Source organism: Odocoileus virginianus, chromosome 7 (assembly GCF_023699985.2).
Source record: "Odocoileus virginianus isolate 20LAN1187 ecotype Illinois chromosome 7, Ovbor_1.2, whole genome shotgun sequence".
NCBI classification, from domain to species: Eukaryota; Metazoa; Chordata; class Mammalia; order Artiodactyla; family Cervidae; genus Odocoileus; species Odocoileus virginianus.
In genome coordinates, this window is record NC_069680.1 from 1,845,878 (window position 1) to 1,870,544 (window position 24,667).

At 37.4% G+C, this 24,667-nt stretch overlaps 1 protein-coding gene across 3 annotated transcripts in view; it reads right to left on the bottom strand.

The window, feature by feature from the left end:
* ARHGAP19 (Rho GTPase activating protein 19) overlaps positions 1-24,667 on the bottom strand; it is a 79,049-nt gene that overhangs the window by 24,696 nt on the left and 29,686 nt on the right. For all 3 annotated transcript variants that reach the window (XM_020878808.2, XM_020878810.2, XM_020878807.2), the window contains exons 2-6: positions 12,373-12,638; positions 11,371-11,451; positions 9,251-9,460; positions 6,444-6,670; positions 5,020-5,106 (exon numbers count right to left, since the gene is read on the bottom strand). In XM_020878808.2, the coding sequence (XP_020734467.2) occupies positions 5,020-5,106; positions 6,444-6,670; positions 9,251-9,460; positions 11,371-11,451; positions 12,373-12,638 (871 nt within the window). The remainder of the gene's footprint in view (positions 1-5,019; positions 5,107-6,443; positions 6,671-9,250; positions 9,461-11,370; positions 11,452-12,372; positions 12,639-24,667) is intronic.

A 24,667-nucleotide genomic window follows, 5' to 3' on the forward strand; every position in this document is an offset into this window, starting at 1 on the left:
CAAAATCACTGCAGATGGTGACTGCAGCCATGAAATTAAAAGACGCTTAGTCCTTGGCAGGAAAGTTATGACCAACCTTGACAGCATATTAAAAAGCAGAGATATTACTTTGCCACCAAAGGTCTGTCCAGTCAAGGCTATGGTTTCTCCAGTAGTCATGTATGGATGTGAGAGTTGGACTATAAAGAAAGCTGAGCACCGAAAAAATGATGTTTTTGAACTGTGGTGTTGGAGAACATTCTTGAGAGTCCCATGGACTGCAAGGAGATCCAACCAGTCCATCCTAAAGGAAATGAGTCCTGAATATTCATTGGAAGGACTGATGCTGAAGCTGAAACTCCAATCCTTTGGCCACCTGATGCGAAGAACTGACTCATTTGAAAAGACCCTGATGCTGGTAAAGATTGAAGGTGGGAGGAGGAGGGGACTGCAGAGGATGAGATGGTTGGATGGCATCCACCGACTCAATGGACATGAGTTTGACTAAACTCTGGGAGCTGGTGATACACAGGGAAGCCTGGCATGCTGCAGTCCATAGGGTCGCAAAGAGTCAGACATGACTGAGCGACTGAACGGGACTGAACCAAGCCAAATACATCTAGGAGACTGTACTCATGTTTTATCTCTAAGGTTTGTATAATCTCTATTCTTACTCTTATGATCCTCCACAGTGATACGTTACCTGACACAGTAAAGTAAAAGAGATTTTGCTGGTGTGATTAAGTTAAAGACCTTGCAATGGGAGAGTATCCCAGGTTATCCAGGCAGGTTCACTATAATCATAATCACATAGTAGAAGGATCAGAGACACACAACATTGCTAGCCTTGAAGATGGAAAAAGGGGACTACAAGCCAAGGGATATGGGCAATCTCTAGGAGCTAGAAAAGACAAGTAAACAGATTCTCTGCTAGAACATCCAGAAAGGAATGCATCCCTGCCAGCACCTTAGTTTTAGCCCAGTGACATTCCTGCCAGACTTCTGACCTATAGAAATGTAAGATAACAAATCTGTGTTGTTTTAATTCACTTTAAAAAAATCCTTCACAGTGAAGTACAACTTCACCGTATATTTGAATTATGTATGCTGGACCATGGGCAAGAGAATGAGCTCCACAGATAACAGATCAGAAGGTAGGAAAGCTAAACTGTGAGATGCAGTGAGATCTCTGTGATCCCATGTCTCTTTCAACTTATGAGTGGTAGGCCACAAAAAGTCAACCCCATGGCAATGGCAGCAAGAGAACTCAACAGAACGAGAGTTCTATTAGGAAGTGCACCTAGAAATTCCCCATTTTGATTCACGACTACTGCCTTACTCTTCATATTCACAACTCCTCTCAACTTATTCCCATAAAATCATGCTTTGGAACTAAATAAGGAGTATAACTGATTTGAGAGACCTTTGCTCATCATTAAAAACTATTCTTTCTCCAGTTATCCTGTGACTACTGCTCTAATTTACTTATCTAGATCTTGACTTCTAATTGATCATAATCTTTGACTTGGGCACCTAAGACTCCAATACAGCCCTGACCCTTTGTTTTCCATGCTACTAAGCCAAAGATTCTGACCTGTGTTTTCTAAACGTCGAACTTTGGATCACACCATCCTGAGTGGGTAAATTCTAGGGTGGCCTCCATGTCCACATTCTGCATAACTCCCTCTTCCTAAAGGTGAATGGACTTGTGACTTGTTGCTAACCAACAGAATATTGGTGACTGAGTGTTATTCCGGTGATGATTAGGTTACATGATATAGCTAAACATTTGTGATTAAATTATGAGATTATATTTATAATACATGATATATGTAACATATTTTATATATAAGATATGTATAAATACATCTTAATCTCCATCTTGTTAGCACATACTAGAGAGACTCTCCTGTTGGCCTTGTAGACTATAAAGTAAGAAGAGAGACAAACTGAAGGAAAACCGGTTAAATAAAAAGGAACTAAAACTAGCCAGAGCAACTAGGCAAGAAAAAGAAATAAAAAAACAGCCAAATTTGAAAGGAGTAAAATTATCTCTATTCATGGATGATATGATTTCATATGTAGAAAACCCTAAATATTTCATAGAAAAATTGTTAGAACTGATAAATTCAGCAAAGTAGCAGGATACAAAGTCAACACAAAAAAATCAGTTGTACTTCCATACACTAACAATGAACAATCCACAAAGGAAATTAAGAAGACAATTCCATTTACATATAACATCAAAAAGAATAAAGTACTTAGGAATTAACCAAGGAGGTAAAAGATTGGTACAATAAAAACTACAAAAATTTGCTGAAAAAAATTAAAGTAAACATAAATAAATGGAAAGACATCCCAGATTCTTGGATTGGAAGACTTATTACTGTTAAAATGTCAATACTACCCAAAATAATCTACTGCACTCCCTATCAAGATTACAATGATAGTTTTTGTAGAAATAGAAAAATCCATCCTAAAATTCATTTGGAGTCTCAAGGGACCCCAAATAGCTAAAACAATATTGAAAAAGGACAATGCTAGAGGACTCACATTTCCTTATTTCAAAACTTACTACAAAGCTACAGTAATCAAAACTGTATGATATTGGCATAAAGACAAACATACAGACCAACTGAATAGAAGAAGTTCCAGAAATAAACCCTCATATGTATGGATTTTCAATAAGAGTGACAAACAAGACTATTCAATGGGGAAAGGCAGTTTTTTTAACAAATGATGCTGAGAAAACTGGATATCCACATGCAAAAGGATGAAACTGGACCACTACCTAATACCATATACAAAAATTACCTAAAATAGATAAACATAAGACATAAAACAATAAAACTATTAAAGCATAGGGCAAAAGCTTCACAGCATTGGATCTGGCAATGATTTCCTGCATATGCCACTAAAGGTATAGGCAACAAGAGAAAAAATAAGACAAATGAGACTTCATAAAATTTTTTTAAATTTTGTGCAGCAAGACACTTTAAAGTAAAAGCAATTCACAGAGTGGGAAGTAATATTTTCACATCATATGTCTGATAAGTGATTAATGTCTAGAATATATAAAGAATACCTACAACTCAGTAACAAAAAATAACAACCAATTCAAAAATGGGCAGGAATTCTCTGGTAGTCCAATGGTCAGGACTTGATGCTTTCACTCCTGTGGCATGGGTTCAATTCCTGGTCAGGGTACTAAGATCCCACAAACCATGCAGCACAGCCAAAAAAGAAAAAAAGAAATGGACAAAGGACTTGAATAGACATTTCTCCAAAGAAGATGTGCAAATAAGCAATAAAGACATGACAAGATGTTCAGCATCACTAATCATTAGGGAAATGTAAATTGAAACTACAATGAGTTGCCATTTCACACCCAATAACACAGTTACAATAAAAAAAAATCCCCAAAACAAAATAACAAGAGTTGCTGAGGAAGCAAAGAAATGGGAATTCTTATGTACTATTGGTAAGAAGGTAAAATGGTGCATCAACTATGGAAAACAGTACAGCAGTTCTGTTAGACGATATGATCCAGCAATTTCATTTCTGGGTATGGAGTCGTACCTCAGAATCCAAAGAGTATTGGTTCTAGGATTTCCCCATAGATCCCAAAATCCATAGATACTCAAGTCTCTTATATAAAATGGTGTATTAACAGTATTTGCATATAAGCTACATAATCTTCCTATATACTTTAAATCATCTGTAGATTACTTATAATACCTAATACAATATAAATGCTATACAGTTGTAAATACCATGTAAATGATACGCCCAGGTTCAGAGAAGCATTATTCACAAGAGTTAAACGTGAAGGCAACCCAAGTGTCCTCGACAGATAAGCAAAACGTGGTATATGCAATGAATGAAATGTCAGCCTTAAAAAGGAAAGAAGTTCTGACAAATGTTACAACATAGGTAAGCCCTGAAGACATGTCAAAGGAAGTAAGCCAGTCACTAAAAGACAAATATTGTATGATTGATTCCACTTTTATGACGTACTTAAAGTGGTCAAAATCACAGAGACAGAAAGCAGAATGGTGGCTTCCAGGGCCAAGAGGAAGGGGTGAACGGGGGAGTTATGGTTTAATGAGTTTTAGTTTTTTAACTAACTTTATTGTTTAATGGCATTTTAGTTTAGGAAAATGAAAGGAGTTCAAGAGGTGGATGGTGATGGTTTGCACAACAGTATGAATGTAATGAATACCACTGGCATGTACACATATAGTAAATGTTGTCATATGTATTTTACCACTTTTTTTTTTTTTTAAGAAAGGCAAAAAAAGGAACCAGAACTGAGTGGTCTTAAAAATTCTCAGCTTTTCCAGATGGCAAAAGACACTAAAATTAAGAAATTCACCATCAGGAAAGTACACTCTAAAGAAAAGACCAAGGATGTGACTATAGAACCTTTTGCTAAAATCTTGGAAACATCAAAAGGTCAAAAATATTCAGTTACACAAAGAGCCCTTTCAAAAGGGTAAAGGCGTGCCTCACAAAGCCTCTCAACAGAACCAGAGGGCCTCTAGGAAGCTGAAAGGTATTGTCCCTCAGCCTTCTCAGCAGGAGTCCATGGAAGAAAAGGGTTTATCTTCAGATTTATCTTCTGAGTGAATCTCACTAAAATCCACAGAGACCCACAAAGTTATTGAGAAAATTACATTGGCAGAAACACTGCTAGTTTGTACTAAAAATGACTATGAATACAAGAAGAAAGGAGGCTGTCAAATTTCAACTGGCAGGAAGCAGGAAGGATAAAACTACTACTATGCTTCCAACTGTTTTTCATGAAAAAGGAAGGATGACTCAGAGGGTAGAGTGAACAGTCTAGGAGGTGGAGCCCTGCTCAGCTCTCAGGTACCTTCATATTCCTTCCCAGCTAGATCGTTCCCCCTCAGTTTTACCAATTTGGTTTCCAGTTCCAGTCAGGGCCTTTCTTATTTAGCCGTCTTTACAGCCCTCTCAGGATCCCACCTTGCTCCATCTCTTTATCTTCTCACCATCCAAATCCCATTTATTACCTACCTTAAAAAGTTTCTGAGAGTGTTTAATCATAAAAGCCATCCCATCATTTAATTTTGTGATATTCTCTTGAAGGTCATTTGCAGTGGCCTATTCAGAGCAAAAGAAACCAAAAAAGAGAGATGAAGAGCTGGGAAGTGGAGGGCAGATACTCCCATTTACTTATTGAGAAGCTAATTCTTTCAAATGTATGATAGCGTCTATTGCCAAGTTGACTTTAATACAGTGTTTAATTCTGGAAAGACTTTCTGGTTCAGCAGGTTTCCACTTAAAATGACATGGTTCTAGGAAGAACCATGTGTCCTTGAAGTGACCAGGAAATCCAAGAGAACCGATTTTCCTTTTCTAATTCTGCCTGAGAATTAGACATGTATGCAGAAGATCATCTTTCCCGGGAAAAGGGACAAGAACAGAATCCATACCAGTCACCAAGAACACTGCTCTCCAGAGAAACTAGGTTCTCCAAAGACAAAAGAGAGCTGTCACTATGAATTGATGTTAAAGGTGACATCCGTTTCTTAAAAACAGTCAAATGGTCACTGACTCCCGTCTCCTGTTTCCCCTGCCTCTTTTTTAAGCACTTCAGTGTCTCTACTATCCAAAGCCCGCATTCTCAACATGTATCTTTTTTACTTAATGTTTGCTCGTTCTAAGACCTCTTAACTTTATAGTCATAGATCACTTGTTTATTTTCAGTCTCATTGAGCTGGTTCTAAATCTCTTTTAGTTATGTGGTTTTATCCCCTTAACATGGACAAATCTTGGTATGTCTTTTTCCTCTCGTATCCCTCCCCACACCAACCCTCCTCTGGGCAGAAGCTCTGTTTTATGAATGGACAGGAATATGAAGCTATGGGCTTCCAGGTCAGAAACTACCACAACATTGTTAATTGGCGATACCTCAATACAAACTAAAAAATTTAAAGTTGAAAAAAAAAAAAAGAAGGATATTCAGCTTTATCTAAAGAGAGTACATCTACAGGATATAGAAGTTAGGACAAGGCAGCATTGCTCTATCTAAAAGCTCTTATCTAAAAGCTCAGTGACACTATCCTATAAGATCATACAGCTCTGGTTTAGATTCATACCATTTAATCTTCAGAAATCAATTTGATTTCCCAAGAAGGCTTTCATGTTAAGGAGTTTACATTGACCATCCAACATGAGTATTCTGGTATATTTCATAGCTATAATCTTCCACTAAGAGTTTCCACTAAAATTGTCATTCAGGCTTATCAGATTGATTTATAAGCAAAATAACAGGAATTTGTGGTTTGATAACTCTTAAATGATCTAACAAAGTAAGTTCCTAACCTTATAAAGTTGAAGATCAGAACTTGGGCCCTTGATAACCTCACCAAGTATAGCTATAGGATGAGGCCCAGCTCAAGAAAACCAAGCAGTCTTTCTGTTCTCCCCACACTTACATTTTTTGGCCATAAGACATGGGGCGCAAACATAAGGGCTAGGTTATAGGCGGACATCTTATTCTTGTCTTGTTTCTTTGCTGTCTGGTACAGGAGATCAAGCAGTAACTTCAGTAAGTTACGGTTGGGTGGAGGGAGAATGAGGAAGAGCAACTGAAGGGCCTCGATTTGCCGTTCCTTATCTGGCACATTGGTCTTGTTTCCTTTATCATCAAACTGCATCAAATCTTGACAATAAAAGAGATGATTGTAAAGGATGGGAAAAATACAAATCAATGTTCCTACTATGTATCATCCTCCAATAAGAGAAAGGAAAAAAAGAATCAAGTATAAACAGATTATAGCAAAATACAATAAGAAATTCATATCAATATAATAATAAAAAGACAAAAACCCAGTTAAAAATAGCCAAAAGACTTAAACATTCCTTCAAATAAGATATACAAGTGGCTAATAAGCACTGGTATACTTGGTATCATTAGCTATCAGGGAAATGTAAATGTAAATCAAACCCCAATAAGATACTACATCATAATCAGCGGTGTGGCTATAGTCAAAAAGACTGACAATAACAAGCGCTGGCAAGAATGCTGAGAAAATTAAACTCTTCTATAGGGACTTCCCTGGCAGTCCAGTGGTTAAGACTCTGCGCTTTCACTGTAGGGGGTGCAAGTTTGATCACTGGTTGGGGAACTAAGATTCCACATGCCATATAGTGGAGCCAAAAAAAAAACCCACCACTCTCCTACAGTGCTGGTGGGAATGTAAAAAATGGTGTGACCTCTGTGGAAAACAGCTTGGCAGTTCCTCAAAAAGTGAAACATAGAGTTATCACATGACTTAGCAATTCCATTCCCAGTTATATACTCAAGAGAAATGAAAACAGTCCACACATATCTCTGATAATGCCACCCCCTTCACACTTCCTCACCAAGATATTTTACTGCTAAAAAACTATGAGAGTGAATCATGACCTGATGCCAGGATGATCCAGGCAGCTCCTTACAGAGTCAGAATCATGGCTTCTTCTCTCACAGGTTATACAGGTTTATCAATAAAAAGTGTCCCCTAGATCATCAGAATTTCAAGACACTGAAAACCATTTGAGTATAATTCATACAGACCTGAAAATGATTACAGTGTGTTATTGAAGCTGTTTAACTTCAATTATAATTCCATGTTTAGGAAAGGCAAATAATATTTCTAGAAACTGTCTCCTGTTAATACGAAATTGAAAACAAAAATCCCTCCCTGTTATTAGCAAGCCATATCAAATGCTCCACCTGTGCCACACCTCAGTGTGATCTCAAAGACCAGTGAATCATGGGGTGGTAGAGAGGAAGTTTCAGATACTGTACTAAATTAACTCAAAAGGAAAGCAAACAGAACAGGCATTCTTCAAGTTAACCCTTATAAAAAGAACTTATCAATATTTTCCATATCTTTTTCAAAGATCCAAAAACTTTTATTTCTCCCCCAAAAAACTGTGATGATGTTGAGTGTTAGTTGCTCAGTTTCGCCCAACTCTTTGCAACCCCATGGACTGCAGCCCACCAGGCTCCTCTGTCCATGGGATTTTCCAGGCAAGAATCCTGGAATGGGTTGCCATTTCCTTCTCCAGGGGATCTTCCCAACCCAGGGATCGAATCCAGATCTCCTGCACTCAGGCAGATTCTTTACCAACTGAGCTACGAGGGAAGCCAAAAAAACTATAAAGCTGTATAATATTCTAGTAATGTTTTCTCATTTGTATCATCTAAATTGTTCCTGGAAGTGCTAACAAAATCAAATCTTACTTTAGAAATTCAAAACCTATTTTTTCTAAGTGGTAAAAATTATTCTATAGAAAAAAAATCTTCTATTTATTTTCCTTAAGATTAGAAGCAAGAGGGAAAGGCTCAAGGGTAGAAAACTAAATAAATACAATATGGATGTTGATGCTGTGTGCACTTAGAGCCTATAGCAGCATAACTGCTGTGTAATTCAAGAATGAATTCTTTACCACACAGGCATAAAAGGAAAAGAGGAAACTATTTATGAGCTGAAAATGGAACATTCTCCAAGAAACATTAAATAAAAAAAGCAAACCACAGAACCATGTGTATAACACCCTACCATTACATAAAAAGAGAGAAAAGAAATATATGCAGGTGTTTGTAAATGTGTAAAATATCTCTGTAACAACACATTAGAAATCAATAGTACTGGTTCTCTCTTGGAGAAAAACTGAGTGCCAGGGAACAGAGATAGAAAAGAGGTTTTTCACTGGATACTCTTGGAACCTTTTGAATTTTAATTCATAAGAATGTATTGCCTATTTAGAAAACAAGCAAAATTATTTTTTAAAGAGCAAATTTCCAACAGTAGAAATTATCTCAACTGAGGCATATTAATACCTAGCAAAAGTTCCAAACCAAGGCAAATACATCAAAACTGTGACCATTGACTTGGGTGTGTCAATCAATCCAGTGAAAAGCACACATTAATTAAACAACTAAAATGTTCAAAGCACAATGTTAGGATCCATCCGGAACACAAAAATGAATGAAACCCAGACTGTATCTTCAAAGAAGTTTATTCCACAAAAAAATTTGACTAAATCAAACATAACTAGCCAATGCTTATGTAGAGAGCCCAGAAATATCATGAAGTCTTAACCAACATTAGCAGAAGTTACAAACAATAGAATATTCTGTGGGTTACAAGCAACAGAATATTCTGTGGGTTACAAACAACAGAATATTCCAGATGACTTTACTAAATTGAAATAAATGTACCTACAGCCCCTTCTCACCTCCAATACTCACCAGCAATTTTGAGGTGTGCGTGAAAATGTTTATGTGTCAGCAAGGGCTCAGGTAACTCTCCTAGAAACATCTTCAGCAATGTAGCAACATCATTTGAGTGAAACTCCCCTGATTCCAAGTCAATATCAGTTCCATTATTGAGAGCATCTCTTAAAATCTGCTGTCGGACACTATTCCCTGGTACTCTAAACAAACCCTCTACTCGTAAGTCTGTTCGGCATGGAAGAGGAACAGAGGACATGAAAAAAGAAACAGAGAATTACAATTAAAACAAGTCATCTAAAAGACCACTTTATACTGGAAAGACCGTTACAAAGACCCTGAAGGAGGTTTTTGCCTTTTTTCTCAGAGGAGTTGAGACCTACTGGTCCCTGGGGAAACTTATCTGAGCATCTCTGAGCACCTAGAGATCTCCCAGGCTGAGAGATGGTCCGCCCAGGAGTCACTGAACCTCCTGAGGCACATCTGGAGACTGAATTTTATCCGGTCTTTTTTTTAACTCCTATTAAAATAGTTGATTTTAAATGTTACGTTAGCTTCAGGTATACAGCAAAGTGAGATATATATATATATATGTGGACGCTGCTCAGTCATGTCTGACTCTTTGCAACCTCATGGACTACACAGTCCAAGGAATTCTCCAGGCCAGAATACTGGAATGGGTAGCCTTTCCCGTATCCCAGGGATCTTCCCAACCCAGGGATGGAACCCAGGTCTCCCACATTGCAGGCAGATTCTTTACCAGCTGAGCCACAAGGGAAACCCATATATATATGTATTAGATTATTTTGCATTATAGGTTATTACAAAATATTAAGTATAGTTCCCTGTGCTATGCAGTAGGTCCTTGTTGGCTATCTATTTTATATATAATAGAGCTTGAAAAATAAGCTGGAAGGAAAGCTACATCTTCCTGAAGTCCCCTCCCCATGAACCATCCCAGACTTTGTTAAGAGTTCATCTGTGGTTCCTTGAGTTCATCATACAGGTTCATTGCTCCCGTAAACAGTTTCCAGCCTAAAATGAATCAAGGGTCTCTGCACTGCCCCAGGAATTAGAACTCTAACCTGTCAGATCACCTTTCCATCTAAGAGACTGCCAGAAGCTCAGAGTCATTCCAACTAAACGATTCTTCCCCTCAACCTGGATTCTAAGCTAATCTAAGGGTTAAAAAAGATGAGACACATTGTTTAGTTTGATATGGTAGAAGCATGAGAGTTTCGTGTTTTCAGCTTAGGTATTATTTCTTTGAATAGCTCCCTAATTCAAGTTTCCAAGTTGAAATGCCTACCAGCCAGGCTGGCAACAGTAAATGAATGAAGAGGAACCCTAACAAACTGGTGAGCACCTACCTGTGCTCCAGATGACTGTGTCCAAGAGGCCACAGGGCTCAAGGATGCTAGATCTTCCTGTTATCCAAAGAAAGCTGAAAACCTGGACTTTTCCCATTTGAAAAGACTGGAGACTAATTTTAACTTAATCCTTTGCCAAACAAAATATGAAAATAGATAGCTTAAGCCCTTAGGCTGTCAGTTTGTAACCTCTGCTCTAGCTCCCAGCACAATGTCCCAGGTAGAGCAAGCCAAAAATAACCATTAGTGTTGAATTCATCATTGCATCACATAAAGCCACATATTTCATATACACTCAGCTGTGCCAAGTACTTAAAGCAATGACATAACCAGTATGACTACTAAAAAAGTGAAAAGGGAATTAAGTTGAGTGTATTTTAATCAGAGAAGTCTAGAGATGAAAGGTATCTTTGGCAATAAATTATTATCCCTGGAATAAATGTTGAGACTCTTTAGAAGCAATGTATTTTTTCCAGAAGAAACGCCTCTTTCAACCAAGGTCGAAATGCGATTTTGTAGACACTATCTAATGTGTGTGTGTATTTGTGTGTATGTGTGTGTGTGTGTATTTGAGAGTATAAAGGAAATCAATACATGAGATGAAATTTATAAGGAAGTATATTTAGAAATATGCCACCTGAAATTATCATTGATTAGTGTCTTTGTTAATGGTTAACTGACACTTACTAACTCAAGGATATTAAGCTCCCAACAGAAAACTGACAACTGTTCATTAACAAAGAATGAAAAAATTTCAAGTAGTCTTACTCTTGTGTAGATATTCAATCAGTTGGTATATCTGGGCAATGCCTTCCTCTGTCAGTGGGGATCCAAATACAACTCCTTTTTCTGAAAAAAGCCATACAATAGAACAAGGCTATATTTTCCACAAACAGTACAAAATCAGCATACCCCTCAAGCAGCCTATGTTACAGTTGAGCAAGTATGTTCACATGGTCAGTACAAAAAAACTTAAGAGTTGGAAATGCATCAGAAAATGCAATCAGAACACCTTTCAATCAACTCTCTGAAAGTTTAATCTTAGATAGTAGGTTCCCTGAAGGCAAAAACCATCTTCTTCTTTAATTAACAATACTTGGAATATTGATATTTAATTTAAAAACAAACAAAAAAATAGAACTTAGACCCATGATTATTATAACATGATAGATTATCCGCTAGAGTTGGTATAGGGTCTAATCTGTTATGTTTAAACATTTTCGCTGCCCTCGGGATTTCCTTATATTTAATAAAACAAAATAGAACCTCTTTCACATCTTATCAAAAACAGTGTTAATAATCACAATTTATAGTATATAAAACTAATAACTTACTTCTGAGAAGGCTTTTTGAGTGATTCATAAGTATGAATATTTGCCTTATCAAAGCATTCTATGGAATGAAAACATTAGAGAACTACTGCAATAAAAAAATGGTCAAATTTTGTTTACTGTACTCACCAGCTGTATAACTTTGTTCTTTTAATATTATTTTAGTATAGTATTAATAGAGCATGAAAATCAAGGTAACTCCTGGTAACTATGTAAACTAATCATGCTATTTTCTGGAGACTGATATATATACTTTAATTAATCTAGGTTAATTTTTATAATTTTTATCAATATTAAAGTTTTACTATTCATGTAATGGAAAAAATGACTAAAAAAATGCTTTACAATAATAGTAACTCCTCCACGAATGTGCAAATGTTCAGAGTAGAGAGCTCAGGAAGTAACTAAGACCTGCCCCCTTCACAGACACAGTTCCTACCCTTTCGCTTGAGAGACATTAGAGACCGGAAGAATCCTGACGCCGGGCCCGCCCCACCAGGCAACTTAAGATCCACTTCTCCCATCAGCTGAGCCAACTCAGTTCCAGGTAGATCAATAAGTCTTGTAATATTGCTGACCACCAACTCAGTGAACACCTCAGGTTTCTCATGTCGGAGTTTCTCCACAAAAAAGTCAGGATTGAAGATAATGGGTTGACTTTGAAGGGAAGAGTCATTGCAGATAATAAAATTGCAGATAGCATCACTGAAAACAATGAAACAGAAGAATCTTTGAAGGGATCATTTTTGTATGTGTTTTTCATTCCCTCTCAACAACACAATTATTCATTCTTTCTATGGCCTCATCTACATATACCAGTCTTTTGAAAACCTAATACTTAATCTGTTGACTGCACAAAAGAAGACAATCTGGACTTGCTGCTGTTTAGGTTATACCCACATAGATACTCTGAAATTTAGTTTAAAGAAAAGACCTGAATTTGCCTCTTAATTTCATACATTCAGTCTACAAGAAGATAAGACCCTTACAGCCTCCTGAGTCTAACAGTATTTTAGAATTGGCAGCCACACAGACCACATTTCCTTATTAAAAGTTAAACCCTAAACCATCATCATTGTTAAATACTTTCAAAACATCAGCCCTGCAACTGTTCCCCTAACATGGCAATATGCAATCATTAAACTAAGGCCTTCTTGGGTGTACATGCTCAGTCACTTCAGTCATGTCTGACTCTGTGTGACCCTGTGAACTGTAGCCCACCAGGCTCCTCTCTCCATGGGATTCTCCAGGCAAGAATACTGAAGTGGGTTGCCAAGCCCTCCTCCAGATCTTCCCAAACCAAGGATTGAAACTGTGTCTCCTGGGCCTCCTGCATTGCAGGCAGATTCTTTACCACTGAGCCACCGGGGAAGCCCCCTCTTGGGAGTACGGCCAGTGCTATATGGTATTTCCCATCCAGTGATCAACTGCTAATAGTACCACAGTCAGGCTACTTGCAAAGGCCACAGAAACCACGTGACAGTGAGCATGCGACTACTGCAGAGATAAAACTATATCTAGTATAATAGACATTTTGAAGATATTTACTCTACCCTTAGGGTTTTTTGGTTCCTAGGTCCCTACACAGACAGGTGTTTCCTTAAAATCAGTTGAGCCAACTATCCGTGGATTCTGTTCCTCATAACCAAAAAGCCTTCACTAGAATGGCAGGCATTTACAGGTACATAAAAGAGATATTAATTCAGCCTTGCCCAGGTTCAGAAATAGGTTTTATTTTAAATCCTTCATTCTGGATGTCTCTGGCCCATCGTCTAAGTCTGAACTTGGCTCAAGATCCTTCCTCTCTAAGGCACTTGAAAAAAAATTTATATTTTGCTTCTTCTATCTCTTCTATCACTGAGTAGTAATACTCAGCAGATATGCTCTGTTGGCCCCTGATCTTAGCTGGTTTTCCACTCCTACATTATCTGAGCTATACTCTGAAAAAGCTCCTTTCACTCTCAGAAATACTTTCTTCCTTATTGTTTTCTAATACGTAATTACTAAATTCTTTTTACTTTTAACATGTCACATATAAGAACTGTATTATTCCATCTCTTGTAACAGACATATCACCGCCTGTTTGTATCTATTACCAATTATCTCTAATGGCTTGCTCCAATTCTTATTATACAAACAGTCATCTATTATACAACCTGTGAGTAGATGTAACACAAGCCAGAAAGAAACAACTGATCACATCTGTCAGGCAGAGCTGAAATTTACCTGACTCAATCAAACATTCCCACAATAAAACAATCACAACTTTCAAGTTTCCACAACACCCTAGGTATCAAACCTCTGTTCCAGGAAAAATGATACCTCTACACATTAAATATAACTAATCTCTACCACACTTTACCAATACTACCTGGATCTTTTTTTTTTTTTACCCACAGCATGTGGGATCCTAGTTTCCCTGCAGTGGAAGAAGAGAGTCTTAACCACTGGACAGCTAGGGAAGTTTTACAAAGATCATTTTTAATTTGGTATAATGAAAACAAGGTGTGGGTAAACTTCAGAGTTCATCTCTACTTCCTTGAGAAGTTATTACCTAATTTTAATCAACAGCCCAAGTCTTCAGTTGGTGACTACTATATTTCTTTCTTTTCTCTAAAATGATAATATAAGAATTCACGTAAAACTTAAAAATTATAAATATGTGTTCTCAAGCCAAAGTCTTAAGAAAGAGAACTAAAAATGTTCTTTCCTCAACCTTTTTACATACTAAGGCTAAAGATGCCAATGACTTAAAGATGCCAATGATTATGATACAAGCCAATTAAAATCAAAAGAATCTTCATCCTAAGTCATTGACAAAGCCTCTTTTTATTTTAAATGTTGGCTTATTTCAGTCAAGATATGAGTCAATAGACTATTATTTATAATCATTGCCAATGAGAAATTACTACTCTACTGAGAGAGCCAGAAAATCATGAAATGGATTAGCACCAAAAGAGTCTTATAATTTATCAAATCTAAGCTTTTGTGGCTGTCACATCTCTTTTAATTCTGAAAAGCAATTCAGATCAAATTAATTCTAACATATAAATGTACATGAACAGCATCCATTATATTCCTAAAGTAGAAATACATACATACATATAACCTCCAGATCTTCAGTTTATTAATATCCAGAGTAAGACTCAGTTGAGATTCCAAAACTTACATCAGAGTTGACTTCAGGCACTAAACTGAGTCAAATACAGAGAAAGGAGCTGGAAGCACAAAACCCTACCTACATTGTTTCTCAACAGAATCCTTTTTGACTTGCAGTCTGTTCCCTCATAAATAGTTAGAATAGTGAGGAGAATAAGTAAGTTCAAGGCTGCCCCTACCTAATCACAAGGAATACAAGAAAAAGATACCTAAGGAGTCCTAATACAGGAGTAACAAATAAGCAAACTCAGTTTCTTTTCCCCTTCCGCTAATTCTCCCTTTCGTTCCCATAATCATTCACTTTTGTTTTGTCTCACTTTAATTTCTTTAACCTAATTCATTTTTGTCCTCTTCCTTGCTTTTTCTGAGTGGAGCATGTGGTAAGACAAAAATGGAGAGAAATGGTTAAAAAAGAAGTAAAACGGAAGATAAGAGAAGGAAAAGACAGATACAGTAGGTTATGCTTTTAAATTATCCCCATATCACAAAGTCCAATAATCTCTTCCCATGGAATACACAGTGCCACAATGTAAAGCTAAGAATATCAAGGAACACGGTCAAGAACTTAAGAGAAAGGCTAAAGAAAAAAATAAATAAATAAATACTATTATTAAGCAAAAACCACCTTCCTCCCTCTACAGTAATTTTAAAATGAACTGTAAGTTTGTTCAAGTTTAAGAAAAAAATTAATTTCTTACATAAGTGCTGAAAGCTTCTGATGAGGCATTGGTAAATCGAAGAGACAGGAAAAGAACTTTCTCCTTGTTTGTTGTAACAAAGAAACCCTCCTTTCCCTGCCCCATCACAGCCTACACAAATTCCAGATATGTTAGAGGACACAAGGCACATTATGTGGCCTGAAAGGCAGTACTTATTAGGACTCTTAAGCATTCATCTGCAAGTAGGAACAAAACAGAAATTTAAAACTGGACCAGTTAATTATATTTGCCAACACATAGACGAAGCTCAACAACAGTCTCCCATCACATTGAACACTGTATTAAACAAAACAATCACACAATATAAGAGTATGCTGCTGCTGCTGCTAAATCACTTTAGTCGTGTCCAACTCTGTGCGACCCCATAGATGGCATCCCACCAGGCTCCACCGTCCCTGGGATTCTCCAGGCAAGAACACTGGAGTGGGTTGCCATTTCCTTCTCCAATGCATGAAAGTGAAAAGTGAAAGTGAAGTCGCTCAGTTGTGTCCGACTCAGAGCGACTCCATGGACTGCATCCTACCAGGCTCCGTCCAGGGATTTTCCAGGCAAGAGTACTGGAGTGGGTTGTCATTGCCTTCTCCATATAACAGTATAAGGACAAGCATATAAAGGGAAGAGAGATCCCTACCTCACATCATACACAAAAAATAAATTCCAGACAGAATAAAGATCTAAATATAAAAAGTGAAACTTGGAAAAAAATAAATTAATGAGGCACAGGAAAGCTTTCTTAAACACAACATAAAATGTACAATCCACAAAGAAAAGACTGAAAGATTTAACTACATCAAAATTTTAAATGTCTGTTCAACAAATGACATTATAAACAAAGTTCTTAAAAAAATGAAGTCACAGTACCTCTGGAGAGGGGAACTGGATGAAAGAACAGGAGTGGGAGAGAAACTTTTCACTGTATGTGTTTTGTATTTTCTGGATTTTTGATTCAAGTGAACATATTAGCACTACTCATTCATAATAAATAAATAAATTTAAATTTTTTAAGTATTAATAAAAGATAAGCCATAAGCTGAAAAAAAAAACTTTTATTCACACAAAAGGATTAGTATTCAGAATTGATCAATATGACTAAAATTTGTAAGACAAACACTCAAAGAAAGTTAGTCAAAAGATATGACCAATTCATAGAAGAGAGGTCTAAATGACTAATAAATATGAAAATAATCTTTAACTTTAGAAGTTAAAAAGGTAAAGCAAATTGAAAAATGGTATCTTCCTCCATCTATCATTTTGGCATAAACTATCAGATTCAGTGAAAGTGAAAGTCACTCAGTCGTGTCTGACTCTTTGCAACCCCCTGGACTGTACGGTCCATGGAATTCTCCAGGCCAGAATACTGCAGTGGTTAGCCGTTCCCCTCTCCAAGAGATCTTCCCAACCCAGGTCTCTCACTTTACAGGCAGATTCTTTACCAGCTGAGCCACCAGGGAAGCCCATCAGATTCAGGTGATATCAGATTCAGGTGATATCTTCTTACTCTTAGTCTGCTAAGTGTTATTTATTATCACGAGCCGGTGCTTCAGTTCAGTCTCTCAGTCATGTTCAACTCTTTGCGACCCCATGGACTGCAGCACATCAGGCTTTCCTATCCATCACCAACTCCCCTCCGGAGCTTACTTAAACTCATGTCCATAAACTCAGTGATGCCACCCAAGCATCTCATCCTCTGTCGTCCCCTTCTCCTCCTGCCTTCAATCTTTCCCAGCATCAGGGTCTTTTCTAGTGAGTCTGTTCTTCGCATCAGGTGGCCAAAGGACTGGGGTTGTAGCTTCAGCATCAGTCCTTCCAATGAATATTCAGGACTGATTTCCTTTAGGGTGGACTGGCTGGATATCCTTGCAGTCCAAGGGACTCTCAAGAGTCTTCTCCAACACCACAGTTCAAAAGCATCAATTTTTCGGTGCTCAGCTTTCTTTATATTCCAACTCTCACATCCATACATTACTGGAAAAACCATAGCCTTGACTAGATGGATCTTTGTTGACAAAGTAATATCTCTGCTTTTTAACATGCTATCTAGGTTGGTCATAGCTTTCCTGCCAAGGAGTAAGCGTCTTTTAATTTCATGGCTGCAGTCACCATCTGCAGTGATTTTGGAGCCCAGAAAAATAAAGTCTAACACTGTTTCCATTGTTTCCCCATCTATTTGCCATGAAGTGATGGGACTAGATGCCATGATCTTGGTTTTCTGAATGTTGAGCTTTAAGCCAACTTTTTCACTCTCCTCTTTCACTTTCATCAAGAGGCTCTTTAGTTCTTCACTTTCTGCCATAATGGTGGTGTCATCTGCATATCTGAGGTTATTGATATTTCTCCCCGCAATCTTGATTTCAGTTTGTGCTTCATCCAGCCCAGCATTTCGCATGAGTATGTGCTTAGTATTATCAAATTTGATAATCACATAATTTTTCTCCTTTGTTTATGAAGTGAATGGCACTGATTAATGTTAAACCAACTGGGTATTTCTAGAATAAACCCAATATTGTAATGATGTTTTATCATTTTTATATACTGCTGAGTTTGGTTTGCCAATTATTTGTTTAGGTTTCTCCATATACGTTCCAAGTGAGATTATCATGGAATTGTCCTTTCTTATATTTTTCTTCATTAGGTTTTATATCAAGGTTGTGCTGGCCTGTCAAAGTGAGTTGGGGAGTGTGTCGTATTTTTCTATTTTCTGAAAAAGTTTAAGTGCTATTGTCATTTCTTCCTTAAGTGATGGAATTGGCTGATCAAGTCATCTGGACCTAGAGTTTTCTTTGTAAGGTTTTTAATTATATTATATATATTCAATTTGTGTTACAGAACTATTCAAATTTTCCATTTCTTCTTGTATTAATTTTGATAAGTTGTATATTTCTAGGGATTTGTCTATTCCACATAAATTTTCAAACTTGACTGGCATAAACTTGTTTGTAATATCCTCTGAGGAACTTGTCCAGGTTCGTGTCCAGGTTCCACAGTGATCTGCTCGTCCTTGTTCCTCATACTGGTAATTTTTTTTTTAATTTATGGACCTTATTAGAGATTTATCAATTTTTATTAACATTATCAAGGTTCCAGTTTTGGGGTTTGCTGAATTCCTCTATTACATGTTTGGTATTTATTTCACTAACTTTTGTTCTGATCTTTATTACTTCCTTTCTTCTTTGCTGGACTCAGGATAAGGTGCTACAAATCAATGGGGAACGAATGACCTTTTCACTGAATGGTGCTGAGACATGTGGACAACTATAGGGGGAAAAAGTGAAAATTGACACCTACATCACTATACACAAGGTCAACTTCAGGTGAATTATTGATCTAAAGGTGAAAAACAAAACAGTAAGCCTACAGAGGGTTAATATAGAAGAATATATTATTGAACTTAGACTGGGGAAATAATTTTTAAATTACACATTAAAAAATAGCAACCACAAAGAAAAGGCTCAATATATTTGAGTTCATTAAAATAAGAACTATGCTAGCAAAAGATACCATTAAGAAAGTGAAAAATATATCTACAATATATATAGTGGGAAAATATATCTACAATATATATGGTCAGAAAAGGCTCATACCCTGAATATATACAGACTTTGCACAATCAATATGAAAAAATAAATAAATAACCAACAGAAAAACAAGCATGAGATTTCAAGAAACTCTCATTTTAAAAACTACTCAATACCACTAGACATCAAAGAACTGCAAATTAAAAATCAATGACATACTATCATCCAAAAGAATGGCTAAAATTGACAATACCAAGGATTAGAGAAAATAATTCTAACTATAAAGTAACTCTTTTATACAGATAGTGGGGCTATAACTGTTTCATCTTATCTACAATATTAATGAACAAGTATACCCTATGAGCAGCAATTCTTAAAACATGCCTAGCATATGCATGCAGCAACATGGGCACCAAAAATCCCAAGCCAAGAATGTTCACTGATACATTAATTTCTAAGCAGCCAAAACTGGAAGCAAAATGTCGAGGAAAATGGTTTTTAAAATGTGGCATATATAATAGCAATTTTTAAAATTTTATTTATGGATTGATTTATTTTTGGCTGTACTGGGTCTTCCGTGCTACATGTGGGCTTTTCTCTAGTTGTGGCGAGCAGGGGCTACTCTTCATTGCATTGCACAGGCTTCTCATTGTGGCTTCTTTTGTTCCGGAGCACAGGCTCAGCGGCTTCAGCAGTTGCAGCGCGAGGGCTCAGCAGTGGCCGCTCCCGGACTCTAGAGCACAGGTTCAATAGTTGTGGCCCATGAGCTTAGTTACTCCGCAGCATGTGAAATTTCCCTGGATCGGGGATCAAACCTGTGTCTCCTGCACTGGCAGGCAAATTCTTTAATAATGGCAGATTTTATAGCAATGAGAAAGGACAAAGTCCAGTTACATACACAATCATGAATGAATCTCACAGATAACTGAGCAAAAGATGTCCTTCTCTCTCTCTCTCATACACACATACACACACACAGACACACAAACTACTTACTATATAATACTATTCATATCAAATTTTAAAAACAGACAAAAAATATAGTGTTTAGAGATAAGTCTCCAATTTACAATGGTTCAACTTACAATTGTTCAACTCTATAATGGTGTGAAAGCAATATGCATTCACTAGAAATTCTACTTCAAATTTTTGAATTTTGATCTTTTCCTGGGCTAGCAATATGTAGTACAATACTCTTTCATGATGCTGGGCAGCAGTAACGAGCCGCAGCTCCCAGGTAGCCACAAGGTCATGAGGGTAAACCGAAACATTTACAACCATTCTGTTTTTTGACTTTCAATACAGTATTCAATATAGTACATGAGATATTCAATACTTTATTATAAGATAGGCTTTGTGTTAAATGATTCTGACCAACTACAGGCTAATGTGAGTGGTCTGAGCATGTTTAAGTTAGGCTAGGCTAAGCTATCATGTTCAATAGGTTGGGTATATTAAATGAATTTTCACCTCTACTGTAAAGCAAGGAAGAATTGTACTTGTCTAAGTAGCAAATTGTAGAGAGAAGCAAAGATGTATTTACCGTTCCAGATAATGGTTACCTTTGGGGGTTACTGATTATGAGAAGACAAGAGGGCATAAGAGGAGTTTCTAGGGTGCTAGCACTGTTTTGGGAAAAAGTATTAGGCTGTGGGGAAACAGGAGTGATTCATTTGAAGTAAATATGAAAATGCTGAGATTTGTTGAAGCTGGGTATTAGAAAGAGTATTGATTATATTATTACTTGTATGTATAACCAGTATCTTTCATGACAACTTTTTTAAGAAACCAAGCATAGATTTGACCTAAATCTTGCTACAATTTGATATAAATATCATAGAAAATCAAAATACAGTATATACTAAAGGTTAACTTCCTCATCATAAAAGTTTTTGCACAGATGGCTAGTATCAGAATTAGTAGTTAGGTATAAAGGCAAACAGAGATAGCAAAGACTTCAGTATTTAAAAGCATACACCAGGGCACTCAAAGCCAGTGCTCTGGGACAACCCAGAGGAATGGGGTGGAGAGGAAGGCGGAGGGAGGTCCAGCATGGGAGTACACATGTACACCTGCGGCTGGTCCATGTCGATGTACGGCAAAAACCACCACAGTATTGCAAAGTAATTAGCCTCCAATTAAAATAAGTAAACCTTTTAAAAATGAAAATAAAGGACTATAAAAATAGAAGGAAAAAAAAAGCATATACTAAGCAACTATCCCAAAGAGTAACAGAGGCAAGACTTATCCCTTAAAAAGGGTATTTTTTAATACTAATAGTCTGCAGTGATTACTTTTACCACTAGATGGAACTCTACATGTAAGGTGATATGCTTAGTGAAGGACTGGAAAGAAAATTCACAGCTGAAAAATCAATTACCTAAAAATTAAACACAAGTGCTTTTGAGGCATTTTGAACCCATGAATCTGTAAAATTCAAGGCAGTGGGGTGGGGGGGGGGGGGAACCCTGTATCCTACAGATGTATCTTTTGGCTGACTACTACCAAAACTGCATACCCACAAAACTAAATGTTTCCTCCCTAGTGAATTGCTTAACTTAATTTGTTCTCCAAGAACCACAATCTTGGCAACATCTTGCAAAATATGAGCTATATTTAAAGATGTCTAAACCTGACTTACCACCCTGAGAGAAGTATGCACTCTCTTGCTATGTTTTCAACCTTAGCTGTGAAACATGGTCACTTTAATTTAAATGTGTCACTTTACTGAAGAGCTGTTAGATATGAATACATACAAGTACTAAACAAGAGGCTATATCTCTCCCTTTTTCTACCTGCCAAAGTTAAACTGGTATGAAAGTTGTACATAAACAAAAAGGATAAAGCGGGCTCCAGGTGTTCAAGCTGGCAGGTTTTTTATAACACAGGTTAAGGTTAATAAGTATTACCACAGTTTTTCAGGAAATAACATTCAATTCCTTAAACAAAAATTTTGAAATGCTTACATCCCAAGATCTGCCCTCAAGAGTAGCTGTCCAAGGTTTAGTAATATGAACCTCTTATCACCAGTTTAGACATCAGTAGTCTACAAAAATATATTTGGCCCCTTTATTTGATCCCAACTTGAACTAATTTCAGACTACTAGAGCAACTTTATCTGAATTAAAGTGGCAGATGAAGGAATTCCTGATCATTTACCCTTTTAACCTAAACATTCTGCAAATGTGATCAAACTTTAACACTAAGAAATGACAATGAAAAGTTCTCAGTCTAAAAGACTAATCTGTCCTCCTCTGAGTAGAGGATGAAGCAGGGCAAAGGTTAATAGAGTTCTGCCAAGAGAACGCACTGGTCATAGCAAACACCCTCTTCCAACAACACAAGAGAAGACCCTACACATGGACATCACCAGATGGTCGACACTGAAATCAGATTGATTTTATTCTTTGCAGTCAAAGATAGAGAAGCTCTATACAGTCAGCAAAAACAAGACCGGGAGCTCAGATCATGAACTCCTTGTTGCAGAATTCAGACTGAAATTGAAGAAAGTGGAGAAAACCACTAGACCATTCAGCTATGACTTAAATCAAATCCCTTATGACTATACAGTGGAAGTGAGAAATAGATTTAAGGGACTAGATCTAATAGACAGAGTGCCTGATGAACTATGGACAGAGGTTCCTGACACTGTACAGGAGACAGGAATCAAGACCATCCCCAAGAAAAAGAAACGCAAAAATGCAAAATGGCTGCCTGAGAAAGCCTTACAAACAGCTGTGAAAAGACAGGAAGTGAAAAGCAAAGGAGAAAAGGAAAGATATACCCATTTAAATGCAGAGTTCCAAAGAATAGCAAAGAGAGATAAGAAAGCCTTCCTAGCGATCAATGCAAAGAAATAGAGGAAAACAACAGAATGGGAAAGACTAGAGATCTCTTCAAGAAAATGAGAGCTAGCAAGGGAACATTTCATGCAAAGATGGGCTCAATAAAGGACAGAAATGGCATGAACCTAACAGAAGCAGATAACATTAAGAAGAGGTGGCAAGAATACACAAAAAAACTGGACAAAAAAGATCTTCCTGACCCAGATAATCAAGATGGGGTGATCACTCACCTAGAGCCAGACATCCTGGAATGTGAAGTCAAGTGGGCCTTAGGAAACATCACTACGAACAAAGCTAGTGGAGGTGATGGAATTCCAGTTGAGCTATTTCAAATCCTGAAAGATGATACAGTGAAAGTGCTGCACTCAATATGCCAGCAAATATGGAAACCTAAGCAGTGGCCACAGGACTAGAAAAGGTCAGTTTTCATTCCAATCCCTAAGAAAGGCAATGCCAAAGAATGCTCAAACTACCGCACAATTGCACTCATCTCACGCTAGCCAAGTAATGCTCAAAATTCTCCAAGCCAGGATTCAGCAATAGGTGAACCATGACCTTCCCGATGTTCAAGCTGGTTTTAGAAAAGGCAGAGGAACCAGAGATCAAATAGCCAACATCCGCTGGGTCATCAAAAAAGCAAGAGAGCTCCAGAAAAACATCTATTTCTGCTTTATTGACTATGCCAAAGCCTCTGACTGTGTGGATCACAATAAACTGTAAAAGAGTTTGGGCATACCAGACCACCTGACCTGCCTCTTGAGAAACCTGTATGCAGGTCAGGAAGCAACAGTTAGAACTGGACATGGAACAACAGACTGATTCCAAATAAGAAAAGGAGTATGTCAAGGCTGTATATTGTCACCCTGCTTATTTAACTTCTGTGCAGAGTACATCATAAGAAATACTGGGCTCGAAGAAGCACAAGCTGGAATCAAGATTGCCGGGAGAAATATCAATAACCTCAGATACACAGATGACACCACCCTTATAGCAGAAAGCAAAGAATTAAAGAGCCTCTTGATGAAAGTGAAAGAGGAGAGTGAAAAAGTTGGCTTAAAGCTCAACGTTCAGAAAACAAAGATCATGGCATCCGGTCCCATCACTTCATGGCAGATAGATGGGAAAGCAGTAGAAACAGCAGCTGACTTTATTTTTCTGGGCTCCAAAATTACTGCAGATGGTGATGGCAGCCATGAAATTAAAAGACGCTTACTCCTTGGAAGGAAAGTTATGACCAACCTAGACAGCATATTAAAAAGCAGAGACATTACTTTGCCAACAAAAGTCTGTCTCGTCAAGGCTATGGTTTTTCCAGTGGTCATGTATGGATGTGAGAGTTGGACTGTGAAGAAAGCTGAGCGCCGAAAAATTGATGCTTTTGAACTGTGGTGTTGGAGAAGACTCTTGAGAGTCCCTTGGACTGCAAGGAGATCCAACCAGTCCATCCTAAAGGAGATCAGTCCTGGGTGTTCACTGGAAGGACTGATGCTGAAGCT